The 23,249-nt window shown below is 31.4% G+C and overlaps 1 protein-coding gene and 1 non-coding gene across 2 annotated transcripts in view; both read right to left on the bottom strand.

Annotated features, from left to right (window-relative positions):
* LOC125057964 overlaps nucleotides 1–23,249 on the bottom strand; it is an 82,736-nt gene that overhangs the window by 26,950 nt on the left and 32,537 nt on the right. Inside the window, exon 4 of the mRNA XM_047661939.1 lies at nucleotides 3,109–3,256. Within this exon, the coding sequence (XP_047517895.1) occupies nucleotides 3,109–3,256 (148 nt within the window). The remainder of the gene's footprint in view (nucleotides 1–3,108; nucleotides 3,257–23,249) is intronic.
* Nucleotides 15,330–15,491, bottom strand: LOC125058143. Its single transcript, XR_007118325.1, has one exon. It is a non-coding gene; the product is annotated as a U1 spliceosomal RNA (small nuclear RNA).

The raw sequence follows: 23,249 nt of genomic DNA, 5'->3' as shown, positions 1-23,249 counted from the left end.
GAGTTGAATATGCACAATTTCTCAAATCACACTTTGAAATACATTTTCGTTTTTTTTATATTTTTTATTGATGTTTTTCTTTACTTCATGATTGTTAAGGTGTCACATTAAAACTTTTGTTTTTACTTTATATGTGAGTTTGCCGAGCGTTGCCAAGCTTTTATAAATAAAATAAATAAAAGGTTAACTTGTTGACAGTTAATTATTCAGTAATTAAACTAAGCGGCTTAAAAATACAAGTTATTAGCCAAAAATGAGCTTGATTTACATATTAGTGAAAATTCAGCGTCACCAAATTTCTATCCACCATCAGTTTATTGTTTTGAGGTACACTTTTTATTGCAATAGAAAGTAAATTTAAATAAAGAATATATTTATTTCTTTTCTCGAGATTTTATCTTTCATGAATGTATTTAATTTCACTTCCACATTGACACCGAATGATTTCACGAGTACTGTGTAAGTCCAAAGTAAGAATTTTGTATATTTTTCTTAAATTGGTAATTTATAAATTTATGAATATTAGCATTCTATCAGCTTATTTTCAGCAGCTGACAACAACAGAAATACAATTCAGATTTTGGTTTATTTTTCCAGAACTGATAAAATAAATATTGTTTGTGATGAGGCTTAAAAAGCTAAAGGAACTATATTCTTGTTCATTACATGTAGGAATTATGAAATGTTTCATTTTTTATTTTATTAATACTTGGACGCGAAATATCTTCGATTTATAATTTTTTTTTCAATAGTTAATATTGTTATAACTCAACGTATATTAAGTTTAATGCAAAAACAGAATGATTGCACTATGTGTTATATGAATTTAAAGACTCTTTTACCAACAAATTGAATTTTGCTTCATTGTATAGAAATATTAACAATGAATATTTCTAACATATGTTCACTGTGCCTACGGCTGTTTGTGGGTGGGCTAGCGATATGAATTATGGCGTGAAAATTCTTGCCTTAATTTTAATAACCCATCCGGTAATAGTAATACACTATCATCACTACACTTGATTTTAATTATTTTTGAATGCAATCTATTGATTACTATTTTAACTTAATATCTTTAACCAGATAAAATGAAACTTCATCCAAAATTATTCCTGTTTATAAATGCGGCGAGAGAATTTTTTTTTATGAACTAAACAATATTATAATGTGTTTGAAATATGAGAAATTATCAAAGAATCTTTGATTAGGAATTGTTATATTAGGAATAAAAGAAACTTTTAATAAAATTTGTTTTTTTGCCATTTGACGTTCCATAAATTCATTGTATCCTCGGTCATTGATTGGTCAACAAAATTACGTACAGTTAAGAAAAACGGTGAAATGAACTTAGAGAAAGTATATTTTCACGCAATTAACGGTCCTATGCGAGTTAATTGTTAATTAGCCCTGCCACGCACGCCACAACGATTACATAGAATATACATAATGTATGTTCTATATAACTCTTACGGTACATAATATATACGTATCAATCTGCAATTTAGAATATTTATAGTTATAGTATTTAAGCCTTTAGTAATTGTTTGAAAGCTTTACGTACTGTTTCAATTATCCGCTCTGACACGCACTAACTTTTCACCTATTATGTACTATAAATGTGTTTTTCACGACCAGAACGTGAGGATCACTTAAAACTAAATCCCATGGAGACTTGAATTATATTATTGGAATAAAACATATTATATTTGTAAATTTTTAAATAAACTATTAAGTAAAGAGATAGATGAAAAAATAAATTTTTAAAGGTGTCTAAAGACCTTTAATATTTCTCATAATGTTTAATAATTGACTACGTCTGGCCATAACATATGACTTGGGGAGCTTTTGAATTTACATACAATTATATGTGTCATAGTTAAATTTGAAAAGCTTATCTTTAATTAATCTCATCGTTCAAAGCGTTATAGAACAGCAATGGCTCGTACTGTCCTACAACGTATACAGACCGACACTAATTATTGCTTCTAATTACACAGTTTTCACTTACTTATGAACGAAAAATCAAATACGCTTGTTTAACGAAACTATTACAGTTGTATTGTATTTATCAAAATAAATATTGAATTGTCATATATGACATTGACATTTTATTGTATTTAAAAATTAAACTGGTCAAAAGTCATTAGAAACTCGAAGACTCGGTCAAGCCGAAGATAAAATTCCGAGATAATAGTTTTGAATTCTGTCGCACGAATTTGATGATACTGATTGTGCAGAAGTCTTGGGGGACCTTCATTAGAACACCTCCAAGTGATTTTGTAAGTAGAAAATGACGGATTGTTTACAAATTTCAATACAACACACAAAACTTTATTTTTTTTAAAAAGACTTAGACGCGTTTCCGGAAGCAAAAATCACTTGGAAGTTTTCCAATGAAGGTCCCCCGAGACTCCTGCATAGTCAGTATCATCAAATTCGTGCGACATCATTTAAAACCCAACCCAATTCCGATACCATAGTGCGTTATTTTATTAATAATAATATTTTTATTCATAATAACACATAATTATGACGAAATTGATCTGACGCTCGCCACGCTGGAGAGACCCCCGTATTAAGGATAACTACAGCTCTTCTGTAGTGTTTTGGTGTGTAGGTGTTTAAAAAAAATGAATACAGTGTAAATTCTTTATAACGTCATTCGTTATAATGAAAAATCTCTATAACGTAAAATTATTTACATTTGTTGGGTTTAACACAAAGCCCATACATTACTACAGTCTTTATAACGCAAAACTAACTTTTTGAGGTGCCGAAATTTGTGCCACGTGTGCTAATATTCTTAGATTACATCGCCCGTAGGAAATTTTGGTCTCAGTTACTAAACGCCACGCGTATTACGTCAGACAAAGTTAACAGAATAGATGTGTTTAGAATAATTCACCTATTAATAGTAATAAAATTAAAAATTATTGTAATTGGTTAAATTTCTTTTTTTTTTCTCCCTCTCCCCCTATAACGAAAGCTCTATAACGAAAAGAAATAGTCCGTCCCTTGAAATTCGTTATAAAGAGTTTACACTGTATACATGTATTAATGAGGCATTGGTAACAAACTTATATTCCAATATCAGAGCGTTAATTCTACCTTTTGATGAGACAATGCCCTCGAATGGATGTGAGAATGTCAGGTGTACGTCCATGTGATCCTTTCCACACATCACCTCCAGCGATTGTATCACAGGCATGCCATCCGGTCGCTCCGTAGGCCAGAGCTCGCCAGCGCGAGCTTTAGTCTGGAAATAAATATTGCAATGTTAAATAAAGGATTTTATAATTATATCAAATCGTATTACATAGAGTCTAACAATAACAAAACACCGTTAGACTGGCAATCTCTATATATATTAAATTCTCGTGTCACAATGTTCGTTCTCATACTCCTCCGAAACGGCTTGACCGATTCTTATGAATTTTTTTATTAACATTTAGTAAGACTGAGTATCGGCTACTATTTATATTTCAAACCCCTAAGTTATAGGTGTCCACCACAAAAATTTATTTTTTATTTTAAGACAATTTTTTTTGTTTTTATTTTTTATGATACCCATACAAAAATATATACAACCCCGAATTTTCACCCCTCTACGATCAACCCCTATTTTTTATTGTTGTAGGTAGTTATTTTTATAGAACTAAAAAAAAATTCTAGAAATAATATACATGGCAAAACAAACATTTGCCGGGTCAGCTAGTAATGTTATATAATTTAAAAATGAAGGTAGGTAAAATAAAGCTGAATTTCTGTTTGAAAGCAGTCGGTATTTTGGGATCAAATAATCCGCGCTCCCTTAAAAAACCAAGCGTTTTCAATTTGGTTTAATTGCTTAATTAGTTTAATTCGAAGTTATTAACTCTTTAATATACATAGCTCAACTGCGCGTTTATTAAAGGTGAAAACCGTCTTAGTTGGACAAGGAAAATTTCACAAATTAATAGCCATGGTAGAGTTACAAATCATCGTTTACTTTCAAGTAATTATCAAGAAAATGTTGACTTGTCTGGAGTCTGGACGAAAACAATTTGATGAATAGCGATCTTAAGTTCCAGGAAAAACGGGCGCACGTTCCCACGCAAGGGAATTTGCAATGTGAGACAGATATACATTGTTATGAATTTAGAAAGAGAAAGCTAAGCAATTTACATTTTTGAAGGAAAAAATTGTACTGCCCATATTAAATTTTATCTTGATCGTATTTTGTTATGGCCGCCTGAGTCTGCGTGTAGCAAAAAGTGGCCTATGTCCACCACATTTCCATATTTCATATTAACACGCAGATAATTTCAACAGATATTTTTATAATAGTTATGTAAAGCAACGACGCCAAAAATAGAAGCTTCATAAGAGAACATTGTCTCTTGCAGATTTGCAGTTTAACGGTAATTCAGGATTTTAGTGTGAGTAAAATTGTCTAATCGTGTATTTAGGTAGAATACACAAATTTTCTCTCCCTTTCTAACTTTTATAAATTACATTTCTTTTCCTAAACCTAACAGGGATAACAAAGAAACTTCTTTCTCTATGGTTTTTGGTCAAGATTTGAACGTATCCAATCTACCAATGAGAAAGGCTATTATTAAAGTATTGTAGCTTCTGTTACAGTTTTTACAGACTTAGTATTATCATTATTCATCGCGTGCGCATCTTAAGTTATTCCAATATTGACGTGTAGTGATAATTTTGAAGTTACGGACAATTTGCATGAACACGTATTAAATTTGAAATCACATGGAATTTTGTAGCGTGTAATGTTTTATTTGTAAGAGTACAAATAAAGTACCATCCTATGGGGCATGGGGGCAGACACAAAAAAATCTGTGTCTGTTTCTTTATTAGACTAGTAGGTATGTGTTTTTCTCAATTTTACTTAATCCCCCAGGTCAAAACAGGGTTAAGGGTTGAAACGCAAGTTTCACTTTATCTCTTTTAAATTTTAAATTATTTTATTTTTATTTGTTTTGATTTTCATTTTATTTATTTTTAATTATTTTTATTGTTACTTTATAGGTTAAGAAAATTGTAAATACTGTATTTGTGTAAATAAAAATGCTTTTATTAAAAAAAATTTTTTTTATTTATTTTATTTATTTACACTTCGTTGCAAATAAAAGGAACACAATACATAACAATTATAAGGGATGCAACGGGTGGCCTTCTCGCTAATAAGCGATCTCTTCAAGGCAACCCTAGTTAAAGAGAAAAACTAAAAAAAAAAAAGAAACATGATGCGTGCGAGAAGTGCAGAACCAAATGTTATATAAAAAAATTACCTACAGATAATAAAATACAACTACAGATATTCAAGAGCATAGTTTTTGTAAAAGAGATTAATAATTTATATGAAATCTAAAGTGCGTTTTGAAACAATAAGTTATTAAATAATGTATCAATTGAAATGGAATGTGGGAACTTTTCGTTTTATATAAATCACACGTTTTAAGTTACATGACTGAAATATAAAAAGGTTTGCAATTCTAATTACAAATACTATTAAAGCATTTAAAAACATTTTATAAACATACTTATTTTGTTTAAAAATAATTAGTGATAAAAAAGATACATTTTGATAACAATTCAGTTCATGAAGAAAAGCTATTCTAACATATGAAACTAAATAAGTGATTTTTAAGAAGATAATATATATTAATACATGTAGATAGGTTAATGTGCACTTATAAACGTTAGTGTAAATTCTACATTTTTCAATTTAGAACTATTAATTTAATAATAATAATAATTTACATTTACCGCCAGTTCTCAAATCAAGGGCGTAGAGCGGACGAGAAGAACTGGCAATAAACTCTCCGTCCTTTAAATCGCCAAGATTTTGTAAGCACCTTCAACAATTACGTCATACTTCTCACCACATGTTAAAGCAGGTAATTATTGTAATTAAATAAAAAAATAATTATATTATCATTAATTCAATAAACATGTTTATCGAACCTGTATCCGTAAAAAAAGTATTACACAAATACAGACATACAAATATGTCTACACTCTTTATGGAATACGATGGAAACGATTCTGCCAGTGCCCCATTCTGGATTACTTTTTACATCCTTAGGTGTAAATTAATTAATTGCTTTAATTACATTAAAATTCTATTATATTTTATTTGTGCCGTTAATTAAAACTGTTACAAATTTCTATGGAACATTAAAAATACAGTTTCGTGTAAGAACGTGTAATATTTTGTATAAAACCAAGTCGCTTCTCACTCACGTCTCACTTTTAATACATTATTAATACATATGGGATTTCGCTTTCTGTAAGCTTAATTTAGATTTAACGACGAGGCTTTGTGCTAAATATGACTCGTGTTTCAAAAATGTCTTGAATATCCTTTTAACATTTCAACTACGAACAAACCCATAGAAATAACACATATATTAATTTTAATTGAATTGAAAATGATTATTTTTAAAGTTTTAAATACTAGAACATTAATTAAGGATCTGCTTAGGGTCGATTCGACCAAACAAGAGTAAATCTTAATCTTAGAATAAATCGTCAGTTAATCGAGAGTAAATAAATTTTACGTTTTACCAACTACAAATTCTAAGAATAGTGGGCTTATTCGGGAATTGCTACTATACCGCCGTTACGCACGGAATAACAGCTATTCCTAGAATAATTTAATGGCGTCAGTCAGTCCAATCAGCTGATTTCTGTCATTTCACAAATATGTATTCTGTGTTTTAATTTCAAGTCAACTCAACGCACTAAATTAATAGTCTAGCATTGTATAATGAAACGTTTAAACAATTTTTTATTTATTTATTTGTTTTTAGATTTTTTATTTTCTATAATATTAGAATGAAATTCAACTGGGCTCAACAGAAGTTCCTTTTTAGACGAAAGCCTCAAACAAACAAGAAATAAAAACTTTTTGTTGTCGTTTGACACCTGTTAAAAGCTACTTTTTCACACTATAATACGGCAAAATCGAGTTGACATGATGTATGCTCTTACACTGTCCCATTGTAGAACAACATTTATTTGCCGAGTTTTATTTTCGTTCACCATACTCTTGCTATTCGCGTATTGTTATTCCTAGCACAATTATACTATCGATTACGTGGACAAACGACTATGGATTTACTCGAGATTAAAATCATGGAATAGATTATTCTTGGTATAGTTACTTGAGTATAAATTGAAGTTTGGTCGAATCGACCCTTAGTATATTATGGTTAGTCCGTCGTTCATCGAAAATAGAGTTATTAGCAATCGAATTGTTAATTTAAACGTAACATTTATAACCAACTGTTTCCATCTCTCTCTACCTTGAGCATTTTTCTCCCAATCTTTCCCACCAACTTCTTTTAGCTCGGCAGGCCACTCTTTTCAGGCTCTTTCTTTTCACTGGTGGCCCTTTAAACCTTGTTACCTTGATTGTTCATCTGCCATTGTTCATGCGGTGTGGGCCGCCCATTCCTACTTAATTTTTTTGCAGTGAGATAGTGCATCAGTAATCCTTCCTTTCCATATACCTATATATAATTTTTTTGTGTAAAAAGTGATTTATTATTACGAGGCGTTTTCCGTATTCCTAGGTAGTCGGTAAGTCATAAATTATTCTTACCTTATGTGATAAGGGTGACCAACCCCAATTTCTTTTGGAATTTTTTTTTCAACCAACTTTTGTATAGGGACATTAGTACTGTAATAATCTCAGAGTCTTAGTGATAACTGATCAATTATCTATCTATCAGACGTCAACCGGTGTCACCAACAAACGTTCTTTTTTATTTTAATAACTAGCTATAGAATCAGCTAGTTATTCAATGAAACCCTTGTGAAATTAACGTAAACAATACATTGCTGACTTTTTTATTTTGAGGTTGCTAATATCACTATTTCACTAACTCGTAACGAATTAGCTGCAGAACAGGTAAAGGCTAAAACATCCGTTTACAGAAGCTCAGCAATAATTCAATCAGTGTATTACAATTCACATTGCATTGAGGTCTTATTCTCGTATAATGTATGAAGATTTAGGCTGTATCTGCTTAGAAATACTTAGTTGCTTGCGATTCGTATTACCAAGTAGGTACACCATTACCAATTACACCATTTAAATTTGTAAATAGATAGGAAAATATAATGTTGTCTTACTGTTGCGCTGTAAAATAAGTTTTTGTTTCTGTAAAAGTAGACATCCGTGGTTGACATTTTTAAGTTTCTACGAGTATTATAGTTATGTATCAAAAATCAAAATTATTTATTCATATTGGTTACACAATTTACACTTATGAACGTCTACAAAGAAATATATATTAGATGTATCTAATTTTACATTTACTGGCAGTTCTGAAGAACGGGCAATAAACTCTCCGCCACACTTTTTAGTCGCCAAGTTTTTGTTTTACACAATATTTTTAAGGAGCTGCAACCATTACACCATCTTCTACATGACATCTTAAGTAATTAATAATAATAAAACAAATAAAAGACAAAGATTTGTCCTCCATCAGCAGGAGGCATGGGGAAATAAGAGTACGCATTAACATTCTCGTGAGTCGTGGGTACAACACGCAAATATATCGTCGAAATAACAAACTTCACCGCATACAGTTCAAGTCCGACCAGTCACCTATTAGTTTCCTAATAAATAAATAATATTATCGTTTGAATGCCGATGTGAACAATTAATTTCTGTTAAATAGATGTGTAGCTCTACATAAATAATCAAATGTCACCAGAATTTCCAAATCGTGTTCCAACCGTGTTCTTATTTGTTTTGCCAAAATGTTTAAATACATATGCACTTATAGTTTTTTGTTTTCAGAATCAGAGTCCTCTTAGTAGCGGTATCCAGTAGACGCGGACAGTTAATGAAAGAATCATTTGATGCGCGTGCGCCGGCAGCCATTACGATAATGATGCAGAGCAACTCAGTAATAACACAAATGTATTATTATTATGAGATGTGATTTCTAAGTTTTCACTTTGCGCCCGGATTTCGTTTTGTATCTGTTACTGTCATGAATATAGAGCACGTGAATAAAGTAGCTAATTGGTATTATCATACCTTGTTATCACCATCAGACAGTTTTAACTTTTTACGCTAATCTATTACATAATTACCCCGCATAGTTTATTATTCTTAAAACTCGTAAACTATATTTTTTCGTTAACTCGACCATGCATGTATAATTAATATTTTGATAAAATTATAAGAGTCAGTGTAAAATCGTTTCTGGACAAAATTAATAACACCATTAAATAGGATTACTACGGTTCATGGTGCAATCTTAATAAAATATTATCATCATCTTTTACACCTTAAACGCGATAACATGATGACATGCAAATTATTCTAAGTAATCCTCTTTGGGTATTCATTCTTTGGGTATATATTAAAATCGAACATGTAAACTTTCATTTTAATCTAGTCAAATTTTTCTAGTTCTAGTTTGACTAAGTATAGGTACTCATATTATAATTTTTTATTTAATTTTTGAAGATCATACAAAAGTGACTTAAGAATATTTTCTGCGCAAAAAACTTCAGTAGGCAGCTGGTTTCATATAGTGGTGGTGCGCGGCAAAAACTGCCTTAAAAAACGCTCAGCTGTGGAACGAAGTTTAAGTCTATTTAGATGTTGACATTGCAGTAATCGTACCGTAATCGTATCGTCATCGTACCGTCGTCTCAGGGTATTTTATAATGGAATAGTTTTTAAATAATTGTAACTGGACCCCACAGTACAAAATTTCTCACAACCCTTTGCAATACTGTAGAGAATATGAATAACGTCACCATAAAAAAGTTACGTTCTTCTAAGATAATCTGTGCCAACTAAAATGCAATTTACGTTTATGTATAAGCTATTATTCTACGTCTGTCTCTTAATCAAGTATTTTAACAGAATGCATATTTAATTTCCAGACTTATTAAAGGGTTGAAGGTTATTGCTTTATGTCTACGAAAATTTGCGTAAAATGTATTTAAGAAAAAACGTGAGCGTTAGAAGTTATACTTTTTTGGCATGACATGATAAAAATATTTTCAAATATTTTATCTTTCGCCTTTTTCTACGTTTGTTAAAACACGACACTAACAATAGAAGAAGTTTACTCTCATCATTTTTCCCTAACGCGCCAAAAGAAGAATAACTTTAAAAAAAAAATGTTGAGACTATAGCTAACTTCAGGGTGTCGGTTTTTTGTGACGGTGTGCGCGCATCGTAAAAATTTACTCTCATCGTTTTTCCCTAACGCGCCAAATGAAGTATAACTTCAATAAATTATATTTGCGAGCAATTGAATGAAGAACTTAACGCCTTTGAATTGCTTTTATTAAAATTTTAGCTTAAAGTATTAAAACCTACCTCAATGAGTAACGAAACTTTTAAATGTTTAAAGTAGATACTTTTTATTAAGTTTATGTTTGATTTTTATTTATGTTATACGTTTAAAAGTTAATTATAAATTAAATTTTGCAAATTATATGGAAATTACACACGCCATATTACTAATTAATAGTTGGTGTGACCGCGATCTGTGTATTGTTCGCGAATGAGACTGCCGAGTTCAACTTAATTGAAATAATAAATATGTCTAATGTATGTCAAGAGTCTTAGCGAAAAGAAAGTGTCAGAGAAATGCGTGAGTCATTTTATTTCTGTGATATTAGTGAACATTCCGCAGTTTTCTATATTTTCTACATTAGTCAAATAAACCAGTTTCTAGAGGCTTCAAATATTATGGAGTGAAATTTATATGTAGGTATATTACCGAACATACAGTTGAAAATATATTTGTTCTATTTAGTACTAGTGACTCAGTTATTCCACCCTACCCAAACTAATGTAACGTGTTTCCTAAAGCCTTCTCGAAAACTAGTTTAAGAAAACTTGAAGTTAATTACTATGTGTAATAAAATAGTGAGCGACACTAACCAGAACAAAATTTGGCCAAAGGCTCATTCAACCTTATTATTATATATTTTATTCCGTGTAATATGATATAATGATATGTTAGACGATAGGCACGTCAAGGCAACAATTTTTTTTTTATTTGTACTTGTATATCTATACTAATATTATAAAGGGGAAAGGTTTGATTTTTTTGTTTGTTTGAAATGAATAGGCTCCGAAACTACTGGACAGATTTCAAAAATTCTTTCACCGTTGGCAAGCTACACTATTCCCGAGTGACATAGGCTATGATTCATTTTCAAAAAAATTAGGGATGCTTACTAAAACTTCAATAATCTAACCCATGGTGTTAAAAAATAAACAAAAAACTTCCTTCAATCGTGTGCGCTGCGAAAACTATTATTGATAGAACAAAATGATGTATTACAATTTTTTAGGACACATCACTATCTATAAAAATTGTCGCGACAGCATGTCTCTATCTTTTATAGTTACGTCACAATAAGCGTCCTTTTATTAATTTTTTTTTATTAAAATACCACCGCTAGAAAAGGCTCTTTATTCGTACCTAGATCCTTATCAAAATAATTACCAACGTTTCACATAAGCTACAATTTAATGGCATAACCACCAAAATAGCTTGGTGGATTGGTGTTCTCCTGCCTTTTCTATTGAATAGTTTACTATGTACTATGTAATATAACAAAAATCTTAGCCACAGCAACGCTTGGCCGAGCGAGTCTACTAGTTATTAATAAATAAATTAATGTTTGAACATCTACTTCATTATATATGTCAAGTTCATTAAATAATGTAATATTTTATGTACTAATAATTCACCAATCCATTTCATATACAAATCTTTTAAGAGGTATAAAACTTTTATGTTCTATGGAAATGTAGAATCACTTCTACGCAATAAATTACAAGTATCAATGCCTGAAGGCAGATGTACCGTCAGTCATAAAACATGTTTATGCTGACAGTATTTGCCCACCCTTGAGCAAATCTAAAGTTATTTCAAATAAATTATGATTATTTGTAATTTGAAATTAGTTTTAATAACTAGACATACAAAAGATCGTTAGCTGTGCTTTTTTTACTCATTTGGTGTGTTTCACCTGAAATTACCATTAATATACAGCGGTTGTTCTTTTTAATATAAATATTAAAACTTAAATATTAAATAAAGTTAAATAAGGGGAAAATTCTTTATATATTAATACACAAACATCTTTGAATAGTTGTCACGGAGATGGTTTTTAGCTGCTATTGTCATTATATCCTATTCTGAATATGCCTATACTATTCTGAAAGCTTCAGAATGTATAGTTTCAGGCATCAATTCTTTCTGTCTGACACACAACCACTAGGACCTGATTTGTTTAGTAGTATTAAGTTCTAACGTAATTCATTATTCATATTTTTACGCTAAGCGGCATCGTAGCAGAAAAGTCAGTCAAATACGCCAAACAAACCAATAATATACAATTAATAATATAGTTTTTTTAACGCAGTTTACACAAATAAAATAATGAACGCGATTTAACCTGCATATTTTTTTTTACTCCCTATTCAAATATGAGTCATAGGTCCCATTAACAAGTAGTTTTAAAGTTTTTTACAAGCCCACAAAAAGTAATTGCTCGATCGTTCAAATAATATCATTAATTACCACCTGTTATTATTCAATACCTAAAGCACAAAATCTTTTCTTATAGAATTGGTATAGAACAAGTGGTCGATGACTAGAAATAATTATATTTTCAAACGATCACTGGGCGTAATTCCTTATTTTCGAATATCGAACGTTTCTGTGCTTAGACTACTAAACTAACCTAGTTATGTCAATTAACTCGTAAAAAATTCCACTAAATCAAACCACGCCCTTGTGATAATGGACGTTTTTATGGCAATTTTTTTGGCAGTTCGTCCTCAAATTACGTTATTCTATACTACAAGTCAATGACCTTTCACCAGGTGTTAGTTTACTATCCAATAAATGCCTGGAAGAGACAACTAAAATATTCTTTAGTTACTTTATTTATTTTATTGTTGTTTGATAAACTAATATAACATGATCGCTGCTTTATTAGCATTGAGAAGATTACTACTTTAATAGTGTAAATAAATAATTGTATTTTAAAATCCTTACTTATTCCTTACTAAGAGTATTATCTTAATGATTTATAAATTTGATAAGAATAAGTTTTTATCTTTCATACTTAAAAGTCATCTTCAAGTTTGTCAAACATTTTTCGTAGTTCAACATCTGTGATATTTACAATAGAAATTTTTCTACTATACAAGAACATGTTGCTGTATATTATGTTCAATGTGTCAAGTTTATCTATGATACAATTCGAAATGTTTTGATGTAATGTAAACGTCAGGATAATAATATTATTTATCGAATATGAGTGTGGCCAGTGTTGGCCTAATGGCTTCAGCGTGCGACTCTCATCTCTGAGGTCGTAGGTTCAATCCCCGGCTGTGCACCAATGGACTTTCAGTCTATGTGCGCATCTAACATTCGCTCGAACGTTGAATGAAAACATCGTGAGGAAAGTAGCTTTCCGTGTGCCCAAAAAGTCGACGGAGTGTGTCAAACACAGGAGGCTGATCACCTACTTGCCTATTAGATTAACAAATTATCATGAAACAGATACAGAAATCTGAGGCCCGGATCTAAAAAGGTTGTAGCGCCACTAATTTATTTTTGACATTTAAGGACCAACAAATTCATTTCGACATTCGACCACTTTAAGTTCGGTTTAATTTTAATGTCATATCTAGTTCCGCACATCAATGATTCACAAATATAATAGAAGTGAATAGCCCGCGATGGGACGTGTCATTTTCTCATCACACGCATTCAATCCGAAATATTAATTTGCTCTTTTTATAGTTTTTTATCAACTTTTGTCAAATAAAACTTGGTTTATCTTTTCGTCATGGGGAATTAATTTATTACTGTCTAAAATCTTTATTATACCAATTATCTTATTTCTAACGGTTTAACGGCATTTTGGTGAATAACAATGGCCCTTATTTTTATAGTTAAATTACATGTTATATGGGGCAGAATAGCGGCTTTATATATTAAAATAATAGTTACGTCTGGAACAGAATCCTAGGTCCTATTAATAGTCAGTTTTATCATCAAAATATTTTTCCGTGTTTAATTCCAATGAAAATATTAAAAAAAATCTCTTTCATATATTTGAATTTTTATTTTCTAATAGTCGTTATCGATTTTTTTAAACAATAAGCTTGAAATAGAAAGATTACGTCACGTAATCTTTCTATTTCAAGCTTATTACGATTCGTATTTTTATAAGGGCATTGATAGAAAACAGGTTATTATAACAATATAACGGCCGTTCCGTCGTCAATAGTGAATAATGAGTTCCTCAAGAATGCCACTAATTTTCTATCGAGCCCTACGTGTGGTATAATTTGGTGATTACGTTTCTAACGTGCCGCTCAACATTCATAGACAAGGAGCCTTTAAATGGCGGAAAAGTTAACATTTTATAACTTCTAAGGCCGCTAATTATTCAAAATTAAAACATTGATTAATCTCAAAGTCTACGGTCAAGAGTATTACTATAGAGTATAGACTATAGATTATAGAATATACACTTAAAAGCGGCCACTGACGATACGTCCATTAATCCGAATGGAGTAGTCGTCGTTCAAAATCGTCCCATGAATGGTAAAAAAGTATTCCATTTGGATGGACGTCAGCCAGCTCTGGATTTCCAAAAGGATTGAAATCCATGCGTCCAGGCCAAATGGACGTCATCCGTGGCCGTCCGTCAATGGCAGAAACGTGCGCCACGCCATATGGAAGCAGTCCGAATTGTCCGTGAATGGGCGAAACGGCGTCCATTTTTTTGAGGTTTTTGTTTCAGTTTATGTTTTGATGTCGATGGTGGTGCATGTGCTGTGTATTTGTCAAGCGTTATATATTTTTTTTATTATGTCTTTGTCCGCGCGTGACTTTGTGTTGGAAGAAATAGAAAAATATAAAAGTATTTCTATTTTTAAATAAATATATTTATATTATAGAATAAATAAAAATATTTCTTTGTTTCAACCAATCCTTTATCCACCTTCTCTTAGGTTTTTTTTGTCTTTTTAATAAAATACACACAACTGCTGCCCCCAGTAAAGTATTGTTATCCATAGTATTATTTATTTCCGTTCCGTACGATTGCAAAGTTCGAAGTGACGCCATGCATCCAAATGGAAGTATTGTGAATGGTACCGTATCTCGATAAATTTCCATTTGGAGTGCATCCAAAAGGAAGTCTACTAAATGGTTAATGGACGTATCGTCAGTGGCCGCTTTAAGACATGAACATTTGAGATCATTGTAAATTAATACTATTCAATTATTCATTACACTTAAAGAGGGGGACGGCGCGTACGCAGTCCCCACTACCAAAAATTACGCGTCCGAGTTATCCACATTAGGGATAATCGCAGAGGTCAACCTATCCGCAGTGCAATGGATAAGTCTCGCTCTGGGGGAACCGCCTTATTGATCACGGTGTCCCCTACGCCAGGTAAGTATGCTTAGACAACATCAGCCAGACAATATATACGAATGTAGAATTGTAACGATAGCGGCATTCAGAATTCAGAGTTTGTCGCACAGCGCCATCTATCCTCGATTAGCAAAAGTAAATCTCCCTTGTCAATCTGCCAAGACAGAACATTTATTACCTACGCATTAAGAGCAAATATAATTAGCTTTATTCATGCATATGTTGTTGAAGAGTTAATAATAGAAATAGTTATTGACTCTTATGGTAAGAGCAATAAATTATTGTTATTCATGTAGTCGTAACTTAAGTATAGTTGTATTGGTTTCATAATCACTTGCAAATTGATGCCTATGAACAATGAAGTGATGTCTAACAGACCTCGGTTCGCTTTATAATAATGAAGAGCTTACGGTTTCGACAAAGATATTTGTATGATTGATTTTAACTAAATGTTTTTCACATCTTTGAATGAGATATAGCTGGATTAAATTGATGTTTGTATTAGACTTCTATAGACATCTTTACACAGCGTGAATTACGATTAATACAACTGTAGTAAACGTTACAGTAGTATTAAGTATTTACAATAATTGTTTAATCTTTCGAATCTCTCGAATTAAGTAAAAATGTATAGTGCAGTGTAGTAGTATTAACGCGCGCAGCTTAGCTAAAAATATCGTATAAAGCTTTATTAAAATTAAAGCATTTAGGAGAACTTTAAATGACCATTCCTACGTTCTTTCACTTATTATAAAAGAAACTTTTTATTTTACCTGTTAGAAATCAGTTTCACTTTTCGAGGAATATAAGATATATGCCAATTAAAACATATCTATGTACATAAATTAGAAATTATTGTTCGTTGTTTTTTTTTTAATATAAATTAATTCAAAGCCATTAAAATTAAGTCAATGTCTTGGGGAAAATTAATCACATTAACGACTTGAATAAATTTACTTTTGATAAAGGTTCAAAAACAGATAACGCAACAGACTCTAATAAATCAAATAGTGATTGAAATATCAACGTTTTTCGAAGATTCTGATTATATTTTTTGTATTTTTACGTATATTTGTTTTATGTCAATATTAATAACACACCAATGGGTTAAGAATACTGTATACCACGAAAGTGCTGTATGTAAAAGTAACCAGATCATAAGTCAAGTCAAAATGTGTTATCATCACTTATTCTGAAAAACAGCTGAACTGATTTATAATGAACACGAACTAAAAATTAAAGGTAAAATTATGTTTTACATAAAATTTTAAAATACACAAGATAACCAAGCAAAAACACAGTAAATTCAGATATATACTTTTTTCAATAATTAAGTGCAAGGAGCATGACGGTCGCGATGCTACAAACATTATGTAAAGAAAAACATTGGCAACCATGGAGTTCGCCAGTTCTTCCCGTCCATTCTACGCCCTTGATTTGTAAACTAAAATTAATAGTAAATGTAAATTTGGAAGCTTTTATTTTTTATTGACGTTCATTTGTTTCATTGATTTGTTTAAATTTCTGTCAAAATTATTTTCATATTAAAATATTCCAATAGCAACGACTTCCGTTGCTTCAATCAAAATCATAATTACGATATTAAACTTAAATGAACACATAACGAGGTCCCTAAAATGCATACATTACCAACTCTCTCACCATATATTTAAAATCAATTATGTTCAAAGATATTAAGTGTAAAAAAAGACCGCAAAAGAAACTGATAAGACCGACCATTACGAATAACATAAAATAAATTTATCTGACTTGGACCGAAACCTCGCACGTACCAACACGGCATTATTGTATTTAAGATGCATTTAAACCGTAATCTTACGAAATAAAACTCGAGGCGAGTTTTCACTTATTTGTTTATGTAGAAAGTCGTGTATTGTCAAAGGGTTAGGATCGAATAATAACCCATTTATTCATACAAACCATATTACTAGGAGACCGGCCAAGCGTTGCTGTGGCTAAGGTTTTTGTTATTAAACATAGTAGCAAACTATTCAAGGGAAACAGTAGGAGAACACCACTCATGGGGACCACTATGCTTTTTTGGTGATTATGCCATTAAATTGTAGCTTATGTGAAAAGTTGGTACTTTCAAAACAGCGCCATCTGTTAGAATTGTGACTATCAAATAATTAACTATATTTTGGAATAAAATAATATTGCGGGTATAAATTGAGATGTAAGCTATCCTATCTTTTAAGTTAGATCAAACCGCACACGGTGTGCAAATTTGATTGATATCGGTTCGGTAGTTAACTAACATGAATAATAATTAAAATTTGATAAATAGAAAATTTAAACAAATTTAAAACGTTTTGTCCCTGTGGCAGTCTACCTATAATGGTGGCAGCATTTTCTCGCTGTATTGCGATACTTGTTCGTTCGAAGCACCAGCTCTGGGGTCACCGGTACTATCTACCAGGCGCCAACTTAAATATTTAATTAGCACCTGTGCACTTGAACCCCACGGCCAAAGTACAGATATTCGTATCTGATAACTATGATGAAAGAGAAAGTACTTTTGTTGAAACGGTGCAATTTGAATGATTTATTTTATATGAATGAGGGGTATTAGTATAATTTGGTAGTTAGATGTGCAGGAGTAATATATGGCATCACCCAAAATCACGCCAAGACGTCTAAACTTAAGTTGCTGAGATACATGAGCTGCATTATTTCTTCTTCTCTCTCTCATCTTTTCTTCTTCATTCTTCTCTTAATCTTCTATTACATATATGAACGTTAGTAATAATCTATCTTAGATATATTATGAGATATGAACATTAAAAAAAAAGAAGAATGAAGTGGCCCACAAGCATTTGATTTCGCTTTTCATACGGAAATATACTGAATATTTCTAGACATAATCATTACCCATTGAATGGCCAAAATTAATTTACCATAATTAGAGTTTAATTATAGAGTATCGTATAAGAATCGAGGAAATTACAAGTTTTAATTATTGACTAGTAATGAACACATCTTTTTATTTAGTTTTTTATCAATGCTTTTAGTGAAACATAGAATATTGATCGAATTATAATTATTATTTTGGATTGACGACAACACTCAATGTAAAGAAGTACGGCTGAGTATCGTAAGGATAAATTAGCAGATTAATCATATAATATATAAAAGAACGTTTTTAAAATAACTCATATTTATTCTTTTAAAACGCTTATCGTGTCAAAGGCCATCTTTAATTCTGTTAATTGTTAATCGAACCCAGGACCTGTTAAATATGTAACCTCTTAATCAATGAGACATTTATATTCCGTACGTAAATAAGATGCAGATGCATGTATGGGCTCCAAAGAGGCATTGTTGAAGTAAACCGACCGTTAACATTCCACGACGGGGCGTCATCGCAAAATCTACATATTCATCAGTAGCATCACAAACTGGATAGAATGCAAACGGAAGTCATTTAAATAGCTTAATTTATTTATTTGGATTTACTAGAGAGACCAGGGCGGGCGGATAGAGGGACTACCGCCCAAGTGAACTGTTGTTAAATAGTTCTTGAGATCTTACCCGCTCTACGCCCTTGACTTGCGAACTGGTAGTAAATGTAAATTTACGATTAATTTAACTTGACGATTCAAAAGTGTACTTGGTTACCCACTTGAATAAAGATATTTTGAGTTTGAGTTTGATCAACGCGTTCAAACAAACTGTTTTGTTTTGTGTGTCAGGCACAGAAGGCTTATCACCTACTCATCCATCAGAAAGAAACAAATGAATACGAAACAGATACCGAAACCTACTATACTACAATATAATATAATATTATTAAGAGGAAAGATTTGTATGTAAGTATGTAACGAATTGGCTCAAAAAGTACTGGACCGATTTTAAAAATTCTTTCAACATTTGAATGCCACATTATCACTGATTAATGTAGGCTATGTTAATTGCAAGAAAAAAAATAAGGATTTATATTCTAAACCTCAGTGAAATGTTTTTAAAAATTACCCGTTGATGACATTTATTCTCTTATCATTTTGTTTTCATCAAATCCCGTACACAAGTGAGCCGGCGATACAGTATTATATATATATACTAGTGAACCCCACAGACGTTGTCCTGCATGATATTTCAAGCGATTAGGATATTAAACAAAGTATGAAAGTACCGACTACAGCGCCATCTGCCGGGCTGATTTGTGAATCTAAACCATTCCCAGATCCCCTTGAACACACACAAAAAATTTCATCAAAATCGGTCCAGTCGTTTGAGAGAAGTTCAGTGACATACACACTCACAGAAGAATTATATAACATTACTAGCTGATCCGGCAAACGTCGTTTCGCCATGTATATCATTTATAATAAAAAAATAGGGGTTGATCGTAGAGGGGTGAAAGTTAGGGGTTGTATGTATTTTTTAATGCGGTATCATAAAAAAAATAGAAATTAAAAATTTTGTCTAAAAAATAAAAATAAAAATTTAGGGGTGGACTACCCTTAACATCTGACGGGCTGATTTGTGAATCTAAACCATTCCCAGATCCCCTTGAAGACACACAAAAAATTTCATCAAAATTGGTCCAGTCGTTTAGGAGGAGTTCAGTCACATACACACGCACACAAGAAATATATATATTAAGATTATTCAGGTATATCCTAGATTATTAATATACATTTCTGGAATGTATATTTGTTAATAACTTCAAGTAACCAAACCTTTATATAACAACATTTTAAAATTAAAATCAATAGGTCCTAGACCACATTGACAATACAGCCTATTTACAAACAAAACAAACAGTAAAGTATAGAAACTATCATATACTACAGTGCGTAACAATGGTGTTTTGTTAAGTTAGTCACGTTAAGCGGTCGTCGTTTGAGATGCTGGCTGTGTCAGGCAAATGGGTTGTGTACTAAATAAACCTAAATGTCTTTAACAAAAATGTATACAGTATAGAACTGAATGAGTGGGTAAAGATTTTTACGGCTTTTTGTATTAACAAATATAATAAATTATCAGTCAATTATGGGGCATCTGTTTCTTTTATAATAGGATTTTGTGTGTGAAACTCGTATATATATTTGGGTATAAGATATGAACGCACGCTTAGCCACCAATTCAACACAGCTTTTTAGATTACCAACATGGTATTCTAATCAAATTGGAATCGATTTTCATAAAATGATTGTGAATTTTAAAGCCATTACTTCTCAGTATCAAACCCTATATACTAGCTGACCCAGCAAACGTTGTTTTGTCATGTATATTATTTCTAGGAAACATTTTTTGAGTTCAATAAAAATATAGACTATCAATAATAAAAATAGGGGTTTTAGGTCTTAGAGGGGTGAAAATTAAGGGTTGTATGTATTTTGTTTGATGTATCATAAACAAATTAAAAATTAAAATCTCGTCCAAAAAATAAAAATGAAATGTTAGGTGTTGTACCCTTATCACTTAGGGGTATGAAAAATGGATAGTAGCCGATTCTCAGGCCTACTGAATATGCATATAAAATTTGATGAAAATCGCTCAAGCCGTTTCGGAGGAGTACGGTAACTAACATTGTGACACGAGAATTTTATATATAAGATATTTTAATACAATATATTTTAATACAAAAGCTTGAAGACTTGAATACTAACAAATTGTTATGACTGACATAAACAATCTGCATTAAGATGCAAGATATAAAATATAATCATGTGAAATTCTGCATACAAAATGGTTTAAAATATAGGCCTGAAGTTACAAACAAAGCTGCTGATTTTGAACGTGTATGAAAATCACAATCGAACAATATTTTTATTTTTATGTTTTAGTTAATATATATATATATAAATACTTGCTGTTGACTTACGGGCCTTTTGCCTTTTGTCTCTTCGCTTTTGACAGGTTTGATTATCATCCAACATTAGGTAATCCTTCAGCTTTCCCTCTGTTTTTTGAATACCAACCAGGCTCCAGAAGATAAACCACTCCTTATATGGAAATTGTATTCGTTTTTACAACAAACTCCCAAGGGAAATTAGAGAATTATCACTAAATAAATTCAAGGTTAAACGTAAATTAATAAATAAAGCTTTTTATAAATTTGACGAATACTTAAATGATCCTTATGTATGGGATTGATTTGCTCCAGTTCAAACAATTTGTATGACTCAATCTTGGCGATTAAAAAAAGTGGCGGAATGTTTCTTGCCAGTTCTTCTTACCCGGTCTACGCCCTTGACTTGCGAACTGGTAGTAAATGAAAATTTACAATTAATTTAACTTCTTTTTTGACGTTCGTAAGTGTACTTGATTACCTATATGAATATAGATATTTTGAGTTTTAGTTTGAATAAATACTGGTCTACAAATCTTATATCTAGATTCATCTATTTCATTGGACAGTTTTCTTAATAAGCAAGGTATATCTGCGCATATACAACATTGTTATATTTGGGGTTAACCACACTAATACATCTTTCTAAAATTTGATTTGAAAATCCTCTATTAACGATAATCGTGTGAACTTAGCTTTCCATTACAGGGCAGGACGGGTGTGAACGTTCAAAGCTGAGAGGAAATCCGACATATTAGCGAATAGCACGGTAATGGCGTATAAGATATTCTAGAAAATAGCATGTCATATTTGCTTCGGGTGAAATGTTTATGGGACGTTTGCAATATATAAGATGAGAAATATTCATGCAAAACAATGCGTCTAACACAACATGTTGTAAGGGCTTTTAATCTAATATATAAAATTCTCGTGTCGCGGTGTTTGTAGTTAAACTCCTCCGAAACGGCTTGACCGATTCTCATTAAATTTTGTGTGCATATTGGGTATGTCTGAGAATCGGACAATATCTATTTTTCATCCCCCTAAATATTTAGGGTAGTCCACCCCTAAATTATGATGATTTTTAATTTTTAGATAATTTTTTTTTATTTTTTTATGATACAGCATTAAAAAATACATACAACCCCTATTTTTTACTATAAATGATATACATGGCAAAACGACGTTTGCCAGGTCAGCTAGTTAAAAATAAGAATCTATAAGCGGAGAAGTTTTAGTATAACGTTAAGCGTTAAGCGAATACGATTCAGTTGTCAAAGCTGTTGTTTGTGAAATTCAATTGTGAGTCCAAGTTTCCGATATTGGTACAGAAATTAACTTAATACATAATATCGATACTTACGTAATACAGCGAGGAAATTCTGCCAGCATTAAAGGTACATTCTCAAACTCAAACTAAAAATAACTTTATTCATATAGGTAACGAAGTACACTTATGAACGTCAACAGAAAACATGTTAAATTGATTCTAAATTTACATTTACTACCAGTTCACAAGTCAAGGGCGTAGAGCGGGCGAGAAGAACTGGCAAGAAACTCTCCGCTCTTTTTAATCGCCAAGTTTTGAGTCATACAAATTGTTTGTAAGGCAGGGCAGCCATAAATATTGGAACTGGAGCAAATCAATCCCAATCATTTAAATGATCGTCAAATTTATAAAAAGCTTTATTAATTAATTTACGTTTAACGAGACTTTTAAATTTATTCAGCGATAATTCTCTAATTTCGCTTGGGAGTTCGTTGTAAAAACGAATACAATTACAAGGAGTGGTTTAACTTCCGGAGCCTGGTTGCTCGTACGCTTAGATTGGTTCTGTTTCAAGTATTATACAGTTGAAAGTCACCATTTGTTTTAAAATCGTTTATATTTTTTTGAACAGACAACATGGCTTCAAGAATATATTTATTTATTTTATTTATTTATTTATAAATAATTACAAACACA

The sequence above is a fragment of the Pieris napi genome, chromosome 17 (assembly GCF_905475465.1).
Source record: "Pieris napi chromosome 17, ilPieNapi1.2, whole genome shotgun sequence".
Taxonomy (NCBI): Eukaryota; Metazoa; Arthropoda; class Insecta; order Lepidoptera; family Pieridae; genus Pieris; species Pieris napi.
The sequence above is the reverse complement of the archived record's forward strand: the minus strand, read 5'-3'. Positions and strand labels throughout refer to the sequence as shown.